Source organism: Orbicella franksi, chromosome 13 (assembly GCF_964199315.1).
Source record: "Orbicella franksi chromosome 13, jaOrbFran1.1, whole genome shotgun sequence".
Taxonomy (NCBI): domain Eukaryota; kingdom Metazoa; phylum Cnidaria; class Anthozoa; order Scleractinia; family Merulinidae; genus Orbicella; species Orbicella franksi.
Genome location: NC_138157.1, coordinates 8,002,401 through 8,013,333, shown reverse-complemented (window position 1 = coordinate 8,013,333; position 10,933 = coordinate 8,002,401). Strand labels below are relative to the sequence as shown.

Below are 10,933 nucleotides of genomic sequence, written 5' to 3'. Positions count from 1 at the left end.
TTGTACATTGCAAAACGACAAATAGAGCTTGTAAAGTTTACATACATTTTCAAACTCTTGACATCTGCCATCACATGCGTGCCTCGCTAAGTTAGCGTGCATATATCTGCACTTATACTGTTTAAACAGCGTTGACTATACTTCACGCTTCTTCGATCTTTTCTTTACGCGTCTTGTTGAAGTCTCAATTTCAACATCAAGGCGCTAATTGAAGTATTACTTAATGTATATCCATGCATGTATATCCAATGTCTTGAGGGTTTTTTTTTTTTTTTTTTTTTTCAGTTTTTCCTCAGCAAATTCCTAACAGCTCGTCGTATCTCGCCGATTCTCCAGCAGTACACAACTGGATTCAAGAACGAATTAATGAAAACGACAGTTGTCACGTAGTCATAGGCAACTTTCACTGTTAATGTATATCCAGTTACTGTCTCCACAAACATCGTCGCACAAAACGGAAGATATAATATCACGAACCAACCGTAAACATATAGTACAGTCACGGCTGATTTTCTACATTTTTAGAACGTTTATCGTGTTGCTTTGAACACTCTGCTGTTGCTGGCGTATCTGACGCTGATGTTTACGGACAATCTGAAATATTTTAAGGTACTTATGGTTGTAACAACAAAACTTGAAACTACAACAACAACAGGAAAAATAATCCACGGGTGTATCCAAATTCTTAACATGACAACTGTCACAGACACGATACAGAACATAAAAACAGCTTGCAACATTCTTTGAACAGTGACAATGGTGTTGTATCGTAGATGTAGGGTTAAAGCGAGAAGTCGATCAATTGAGACTCCGCTTAATGTTGCGAACGAAACACCAGTGGTTATCCAACCAGATATGTTTTGAATCATTCTCAAAACGCAGTAGGCACTAAAGTTATCTGTAAGTTCGCAATCTGATACGCCACGAAAAATAGCTGACAAATTAATCCAACGAGAAGGTCCGCGGCTGCGAGGCAAAATAAAAGGATAAAAGATGGCGAGTGAAGCTCTTGCGTTTTCCAGATGACACGTAAAATGATAAAATTTCCAGAAACTGTTATCAAAGAAAACAATGCATTGACAATACATGTTAAAATACTTGCGATAAAACTATTTTTCGTTTGCTCCAGGTTTATATCCAAAAAAGCGCGTGTTACATTACTGGGATGGGTTTTGTCCATGTTGAAGATAACTTATCTGTAGATAACACCCCGTCTGTCTATGAAGAGTTTCACGCAGATTACATTAGTTATACGAAATACGTCATGCTAGCAATAATTATACACAATGACATAGCTGCTGTAGTATTCTGCGAAAAGTTTGCAATTAACGGAGGTTTGTTTCGTGAATGTCAAAATTGACCTGATCGACTTTATAGGTAACTCAAGAATATGTTTCCACATATATTCAGACAAATGTAAACAACACTGAAGATTATCTTCGCTAATCCGGCACAGTGTTTACGCTGGAGTGGGCAACTGTCTTAGCTGGCGCAGTTCGATATACTGGTTAAAGGTGACATCTATCTTATCCTATCGGTTAACGAAGAATTTTGCAGGTGGCTTGCCGCATAATGTATAATTGGATACTTGCGGTATTTGCACAATATGACAGCTCACTTTCGGTAATTTATCAATGGCTTAAAGGTTTGATTTAATTTTATCAATGATAAGACAAATGCTAGAACTAAATCGACCTCATCAATACAATAATTTGTTACTTTGGTGCATAAACATGAAAATAACACAGCTGGAGTTTTAGAGTGATCACGAGCATCAAAAGCTAAAGTGGTTCATCTCCTAAGCTTTCACAGTCGTGTTTAAAACAATTACTCATTGGACAAACTCTTTCTTATTTTCATAATTACTTATGATAACTTTTGACTTGTTTCTTACCCCAAAACCCATCTCCAGGATCTTTGAAATCGTTTTGAATTCTATCTAGTGTTCCGCCATTTTGACGTGAAATATTCCTTGATCGCGTAAAAATCGTCATCTGTAGTCCATATTGAATTGTCTTAGGTCAAAGTCGCTCAGTGATTGGTTAATTCTATCAGCCTGCTGTAATTCAAATATGGTATAAATCGGAATAAATCTAATTTGATGCAATTTTTTTTTAATTCTTGCGGTCTATATCGACCCCGCGCCGGCCACGCAACTTATCAGAAATGAGTTTTGACTAAATTTTAAAACTTTAGTTACCTGTCCATAAGGTGGCTCAAAACAGTTTCCAGCACTTAGATTTTGATGGGTCGTTATAACCACTCTTTATCACTTAATGCTACAATCATGATATCAGAAAACTGCCAAATCATTGGTGAACATGTTGTTATCATTTTCGTGACATAATAAGTTACCATAGCAATAGCATGACCTAAAAACACCCTTTATTCTAGCTTTAAGGGCTTATAATTCAACAACGGCACGGTGAATTTTTTTATATTATCAAATTTTGACAAGCCTGATAAGACGCAACTTTTGGCAAAGTTTAAACAAATTCTGTACATAAAGTATAGAGCCACCTTAAATTTTTAAAACTTAATAATTATAACAATGCGTTCAATGATTGGGCATTTTTTTTTTGTAATACCATGATTGTAGCATCAAGTGATAAAGAATGGTTATATATAATGACCCATCAGAATCTAACTACTGGAAACTGTTTTGAGCCACTTTATCCCCCTTGATTTTTTAAGTGTATTACATAGAATTCCATGAAAGAATAAAAACGCATTTAGTTCCGGAGATATTTAAGTTTGAAAAATGTGTAAAATATGCAAATGAAATGACTGATGACGTCATGCACTTAACCCAAATTTTATATCAAGTATATAAATGGAGCTATCTTGGTCAATTTGCAGCACCGACCATTGAAACTTGGTAGGCTAATAGCTCTACAGGATACACAGCTACGGCTATAAAAAATTCCGTTCCCATGGCAACTCACTCTTTTCCAGTGCCCACCCACTTGATTTCAATATGTAAGTGATTTTCAGCTTGCAAAACATTAAACGAGGCCACAAACTTGAGCTAACATATTTATATGCTTGCTGGATCAAGCATAGAGGTATAATTTGCAAATATTAAAATGAAACACCAAAGGTAGCCCGAAAGGCCTTTAATATTGGGGAAGTCTGGAATCCAGAATGCCATGGTAACCAAACTGTTAAGCTCATATTGTGGAGCACATTTAGTAGAATCTTAGTGCAGATAATCAAACTTTTGTGATACAAATTGGCTGAGATTTCGTTTTTCATCATATTTGATCAAAATTTGGTTGAGTGTACGACGTTATCACTGGGCTGATTTGCATATTTTAAAAACTTGAATATTTCTGGACTGAAAAGAGATATTTGAGTGTAGTAAATAGCATTTTTCTTCTCACAAAGGCTACTTGTTCATGTTTTAAAATGGCTGCGATAGGAAAGATGCGACTTTCGTCACAGTACCACTTTAAACGTTCTCTATTGTTTAAATCTGGAGGGGGAAATGCATCTATCCTATTTACGTATCGTTCTTTCCCATTTACCTTATCAATCTTAAAAGTAGTTGTGGTACGAAAACGGAAAGTGACCAGAAATGTAAAGATCGGCATGAAATTAATAAGGAGATCATCATTGATGTCTAAATGCAATTTAATTTGCACGGTGGAAGGTTTTTAGAATTTAGAATATTTTTATAGAAAATGTTGTTGAAACGAAGGCTGCAAATTTAACAAACTATCAATAGTGAAAGAAAATGTATGTTAAGCTATGAATGCCACGGAAGTAAAGTTCTCTTAATAAGACTTCTCATATGCTTAATCATTTTCTAAATTATTATTTATTAATTTACCTAGTGATGATCAGGTAGAGTAATCAGATCTGGTGGAGTACAGTGAAAACCCTCGTACAAGAACCCAGTGGTTTAAGAACCTGCAGGCAGAAATTTGCCATTTTCAAATCCAAAAATATAAGAACCCGTTTTGCCAAGCAACTTCAAGCTGGTTCTTCTTAAAGTTAAATCATGAACTCTTGTTATAGAGGCAACACTAAATATACATTCTGTAATTAGTTGTGCTAGGTTTATCATAATAGAGTTGTGAATACTGTATATTTAAGGGCCAAACCCAAGTTGACCTATTTTTTCTGGTAATCAACAAATATCTCCTTCATAGAAATTAAAGACCTAATTAAGAACCTACTTAACCTAAATTGCCAATAACTCACATTCTTACATGCGGGTTTTTTACTGCATTCGTGTTCGGTTACCGGGGCGCTGACTTGGCCTTCTGAATAGTCGAACTTCATCGAAATAGTTAATATGTTAACGTTATTAGAAATGTTTTAAAGGTAAATAACTTTAAATTGGAGGAATCATGGAATCCTTTCCTCTGCGCGTCTAAGTTTGCAAGCGTCTAACATAGTTACGCCCATTAATTTTTATATCTCTCTAGAGCTGACAAAATTGGTAAATGTTGATTGATTTAGCGAAAGGCACGATTTCGTGCTCCACCCCAGGATGATTAATCGCTCTTTTGTCATTTGTTGCGACAATTTTTTGAGACTGACAAATTCGAACATTTCGTCCAGCTATGAATGAAAATTGGATTTTTGTGTTTTTCCTCCGCCGGATTTCACCACCACCCCTGATCCCACCCCTGCTCCATTACTCCAAGAACATTTTTAAAAGAATAACAATGAACCTTAGAAGGTAAACAGCACGTCCAAGATCCGTCCAAGCGAGTTAACCAGGAACGGTCAATTCGAAATTTCCTTGTCGAGGAAGTGCGAGTTCCCCCAGATTCACACACTTGGCTGAGTCCTACAAAGCGATAACCTGAGGTATTTTTTCTCGGGTGGACAACGTCGTTTAAGCTACTTGTACAACAAGAGACCGTAAAAATAACTTGAGACCAATGGCTGCATTAACGAGATGGTAGTGCGGCAGGCTTGTACTGTTATTACACACATACATCATTGTCTTCGTTGACATGTGGTCTTGACAGTTTTTTCACCTGATATAGCGTGAACATGCAAACAGCAAACTTAGTTTTTGTTGCATGGTTAGTTTGACAAGTTATACACATTTTCTCGGGAAATCATTATTAAATTTTAAAACATTTCCTCGCAGCTCTTTTTCCGTGAGGGCGGAATAGCCATTTTCCGTCCGGGTATTCCCAAAACCAGGTTCTTAGTAAAAACTCACGTAGGGGCCAAACCACCCCCCTAATGTTTCATGAAGGCTATATTTGCTTGGTTTATATATTTCTGAACGAAGTTTGGCAGATGAGCTTTCTTTGTTCTCCAGTTTATTTTAATTTGGAAGTTGTGACAAAATGTCAGATTATGACGTCATAATTGATGACATCACCAAAATGTGCTATAATTTTTTGTAAACTCTGATAAAAAAGATTATGTCATTGGAGAGGCCTTGACTTGAGGAGTAAAATGCCGGAAACCGTTTTTTGCTATGATGATTGTTTTTTGAGATATGGTAAATTAAATATTTTTTGTTGTCCCCACCCGCCGGAATTTGCTTAACCATACTGTCCTTCTTAAGTCAGTCTAGAAAAATAGAAAGCTTGATGTCAAAAATCGTATGGTTTTAGAAATTTGATTTTCGGCTTTGTTAGGACGGTATTAACAGTAAAAAAAACGGGTGACGTCACAGGTTATGACATAACAAAACTAACTTTAACGCAATAACACTAGAGGGATGATTTTTTTCCGATTTTCTTCTTTATTTTTGTTTTAGTCATCTGGCACATCACATGTGCAACATAGCTGCATTTGCTGGAAAAAAATTACGGCTCCAATTTGGGGATTTTTCTCAAGGGAGGGACCCACGTAAATATAATTGGCAATAGGTCTCCTGCTCATCTGCCAAGTTTGGTGTAGAAAGAGTCAATACTTTTTAAGTAATGCGAAATAATGTGAAATACCCAAGAACTGACGAAACATTTGGGGGTGGTTTGGCCCCAACGTGACTAGATTTAATTAAAAGTTCTTCACAGCGGATTTTCCTTATCAAGTCACTCACCTTAATTGGGCACCGAGCCCTGTCAATTAACAACCTGCTGTGTAGTATTGCATGAAACTTTTCACGAAAATCCTCTTTAAGAATAGTGTATTACCTCAAGATCACAGTTAAGAATATTCTCCAGGCAGACACTTGAAAAATAAACTTTTAATTTTCACCAAGAAAATGGCCACTCCAGAGGTTTTACGCATTGTACGTGATAAGTCGTCTATTAAAGGACGACAGATGACAAACTGGAAAGCAATAAAAGCGTGATAAAAAAAGATAACCTCCAACTCATTTTCCATACTTTCTGTTTTATCTTCAACTAATTTTTTTCAATCTATCTAACTATGCAACTGATTTTATCAGTTTGCTTCATTTCGTCTTGTACGTGTACGTGAATATTTCAATTATGTATGGAGATTTTGTGTTAGAATTTTAATTTTACTCTTTCCGTCTGTCTTCAGTAATTTTAGATGCTTAAAAACACCTGTGGTTTTGACTGGAACTCGATGTCTTCCTGTAACAAACTATTGTAATTATTGTAATTCATGCAGGACATCAGGACGACTGTCGAAGCAATGAAAGGACATTGTGAATTGTTTTATTCATTGCGGGCTGATTAATCTTTTGGGGAAGCTCGTGCCAGTGACTTAAAAGAACGTTGAACGCTCCAAAAAATCAAGTTCTGTATTTCTTCAAGGTTGGTTTTTCTTTAAAGCGCGTGTAGTGGTGACATGTGTTTACAAATAAAGTGTACAATTTGCAGTGAAAATTTGAAACAAGAGTCAAACGAATTGTCGCCAAAAATCATGTATGTGTGTCAAATTTCGACACCCACAAAAGAAAATGAAAAGATCTGTTGCCTGCCAAAAGCAAATGTAGCATTTATTTAACTGAAGTCTTTTGTCCCATTTATTCCGGCTGTTTATTTAAAGTTTTCGCTGAGTAAAACGACCTGACCAAACCTGACAAATTTGCATACGCATCGAAAATCCTAGAGGCCATTTCCAGTTGTTAAAACATAGCTCCAGACAAACTTGGGTATTTCTTTAATTATTATTTTAGGTTTGTTGTTTGAGTTAGTCCTGATATATCAGCTCATATTTTTTTCGTTTATTTAACCAGGCTAGCTTGGAGCCCACTTTGTATAATTGTCTACGTGCGCATGCCTCCCACCAATTTCTACATAAACCAAACAACCGGCATTGTCAGTTATTTCATCGACAATTTAATTTCCTTTTATAGCAAAAACGAGGGAGAGTGTTAAATAAAATTTATTAGTTGTTTCTTCGAGTTCTGGCCAAAACCTGGCTAGGTTGAGACAAGGTCATAATAAGGTAAACACAAATAAACACAAAAACTATTTTCGTCCGTGGATCAAGAGTCCTCAGTGTGAAGATAACAGATGACAGTTTGAGTTGCACAGTAATTTCTTCCTACGAAGTTAAGCAAACAACTAAGACAACTGCGCCTCGGTTACCAATCACGGGCCAAAGATTATGGCAGGTATAAATTATATATGACTAGTAAGCTTCAGCTGCAGGGTCCAAACAGAACAGATACGTATACGTTTGAGAGCTATAGCATTTCAACGAGGCTCATCTACAACATGAACAGAAGCAGCCACATTCAACCCAACTGCTTCTTTCTAAGCGTTAATTTGGAACGAACACACAATACCGTAGTGGCAAGTATCCTGACATCTATTCTAAATGTACTGTTTTCTCTGTTAACATCTACCGGTAATGTGATCATCCTCCGTGTCATCTGGAAAAAACAAGAACTTCATTCGCCATCCTTCGTTCTTTTGTCCGGCCTCGCAGCTTCTGATCTCGTTGTTGGGCTGGTTTGTCAGCCATCTTTCGTGGCCTATCACATCGCGGAACTCACGGATGATTTTGACGCTTACTGTGCCTTGAGAATTATTCAGAGCATATCTAGCTATACAACAATTGGCGTGTCCTTGGCGACCTTAAGCGGAATCTCCATTGATCGACTTCTCGCTTTAACCCTCCATTTACGATACAACGGGCTTGTCACTATTCGCAAAATAATGCTAACTGCTTTAGTCGTCTGGGTAGTATCAACCTCTGTCGTCCTATTGAGGTTTTGGATAAGCAATTGGTTTTTTGTCCCTGTAGCCGTTCTACTGATAACATTTCTCATTACAGCCCTCAGCACCTGGAAAATATTCCAGATCGTTCGGAGACATCAGCGCCAGATATCTCAGCAACAGCGGATTGTCCAAAGACATGATGTGAACGTCCTGAAGTCCAGGAAATCGACCATAACTGTACTTTATGTTTATGGTTTGCTGTTACTTTTCTTTTTTCCACTTTTTGTGACGATCTTCGTGGAGTCGTTTACTGGATACACAACTACAATGAAAATCGTTTATGACTACGTTACTACTGCTGTTTTCATCAATTCCTTCTTGAATCCACTTGTATATTGCTGGAGAATTGGAGAGATACGAAGAGCTGTTAGAAATGCAATGAGGAAAAACAATAACGAAGTCACCATTTTGGAAAGCACATTTCGATCAGTTTCAAAGATATAATTTTGTGCATCAATTGCAAATTTTATGAGTTCTGTGTGGTAAGAAGTATGAAGCAAACTACACTACCATTAATAATTATTCTTAGTCCATTGTGCGTACACACGCACACTACTTAAATATTAATTTGTTTTTTGGCCATAAAATTTTCATTTCTTGTCACCATTATTCATCGCCATTGCCGACCATTTTGCCAATGATTGTCATTCTGTGATTTCAGTTGAGCTTAAAATTTCGTCAAACACACTGATGACGTACCTCTTTACTGAAATTGTCTTTAAAATGTTAAATACGCCTAAATAATCGTGGTCATCCCGAGCTTTCTTCTTCCTTGAATTTTATAGTTTTCACTTTAGTAACTGGTCTCGCATAGTTTATGTTTCCAGTATATGTAGGTAGTTTTTATTTTCAGTTCTATTATTATTACGATTATCATTATACAATTTTACTATGTTGCGTCTAGCTAAATGAATTAAGTTTCGTGAAAAAAATTAACGTTATTCTTTAATTTTTCTTTTCATCTTGGTCATTAGGCGCAGCGTTATTTGGACATTATTTCCTCTGCTACTTTGCTCACGATAACTGATTCTACTTTCAATTTAAACGTCAACTTGTTTTCTCTTTATTCCTCTTGTTAAGGTAACCGTATACTTTTAGAGATGTCTGAAGTCCGAGTGATGTAGCTCGTCCGGTTTAAACTGTAGATACCTGAACCCCTATAACAAATTAAAGCTAATCATAGAGCTGGCTATCAAACTACACCAATAAATGCGCTACAAGTCAAAGGAAAATTGTTCGTTTGCTCTCAATATCGGGCAGTAGTTACTGTTTAACATGCAAACAACACAGACTTATTTTTTTATTTTGGAATATTTATTATTTTCTCCTGGTGCGAATTTTGTACGTCTTCTGTATTTTTTACTCCTGTTTCAAAAATGTTATGTAACTTTTCATTGCATTTGAGTATGTCAAAAGGCAGACACTATTTTTTGCGCTTTGGATCTGGAAACTGAAAATAATAAAATAATCGCTTTGACTTGTAGCTTTCAAAAGGTGATTTGAAAGCTCCCATTTAGAGGTCGTAAAAACTTCGAAATAGTGTTCTCTTTAATTCAAAGAAGATCAGCTCGTAATTTTTCAGGCTGACCAGGTTCAGCCTATCTAATTTCTTTGTATTTTCTTATATCGACGTGTTAAGAGTTTTTTAATTAAATATGAAACGCTCTTTGTCTCCCTTGAAACACAATATTTGCAAAATGTGTTAGATCAGCTGCCTTGTTTTAATTCAGAATGCACTATTGGCATATTAGTTACATAATTTCCGTGAAAAATTGCATGAGTTACGCGCAGATTGTTGTACTCTTTCTCCAGAGGCTGAAACTCTTCGAAATTGACTTCAAGATGCTCTCTTGTTCTTCAGGTTTCGCAAGGGGCATCATGGAATACATCACCTCGAATGTTTTTTCAGAGTTTATATATAATAAAGCTCCCATTTTTTTTTGTGACATGGCCGGAAAACGAATATGAAAACAAGCTCTTAGTTTCCACTGGCACAGAACATCCTGTTCAAAACAGCTTAAATTACACGATGATAGAAGGAGAATTTTTGGAAGAAGTCCAAATAATTAAGTTAAGAATGAAAATATCGACTCAGCAAGTAGCGACAACAAATAAGACCCCTAAGGTTTGTAAACATATCCAGCGCCGAAATTAACGAATTTATAACGAGAACAGAGACATATTTTAACCTTCTCAAGTTTTCGATTTTTTTAAAGGTAACTTTCAGGCTTTTAAAATGTCATAAGCTTAAGTGCACCTGCGCAGTCTTCCACCATGGACTCCCTATGTATTTTTCTGATGAGCTTGAATATTAAGGATTACTTCCTCCTCTGTCCTACAGGTGACGCTTATTGTCAGGACTGTTTCATTTATAGACAATATATATAAGACGATAGACGATTTGATTTCAAAACACCTGACCTGAGTGATCTGGAATTCTGGAATAGCAGATTTGCACGTTGGCGTCATTTGGCTACAACTACCAGAGTTCTTTTCGTTTTTTCTTTATTATTTAAATTTTGAGTTCCCAGTGGGGTTTAAATAACAATTGCCCTAATTAGCATAACAAACAGAAAAAGTGAAGGATTCTGGTAGTTGTAATCAAATGACGCCACCATGCAAATCGCCTATTATAATCCCCTTTCGTAAATATTTAATGCATTCTCCAATGAGGAAAGTTGCCCGACTTCAATGCCTTTCCCCATTGAACATACATTTCAGCACAGTACAGTTTTTCTCACCTGCTGAATCTGCTTGGTCAGTTCAAATTAAGGCGAACCAGCCGTATGCAAGAAGTACACTGCATTTCACCC

The 10,933-nt window shown here is 36.4% G+C and overlaps 1 protein-coding gene and 1 pseudogene across 1 annotated transcript; one reads left to right on the top strand and one right to left on the bottom strand.

Annotated features, from left to right (window-relative positions):
- Nucleotides 1–269: 269 nt before the first annotated feature.
- LOC145465557 (melanocyte-stimulating hormone receptor-like) lies at nt 270–1,495 on the bottom strand (annotated as a pseudogene).
- Nucleotides 1,496–6,634: 5,139 nt separating this feature from the next.
- On the top strand, nt 6,635–10,458 carry LOC145465521 (melanocyte-stimulating hormone receptor-like). Its single transcript, XM_081449300.1, has one exon. The coding sequence runs from the start codon at nt 7,524–7,526 to the stop codon at nt 8,562–8,564; it is 1,041 nt and encodes a 346-aa protein (XP_081305426.1). The 5' UTR covers nt 6,635–7,523; the 3' UTR covers nt 8,565–10,458.
- Nucleotides 10,459–10,933: the final 475 nt, after the last annotated feature.

Coding starts and splice junctions, on each gene's coding strand:
- LOC145465521 (XM_081449300.1), top strand. CDS start 7,524: ATGACTAGTAAGCTTCAGCTGCAGGGTCCAAACAGAACAGATACGTAT.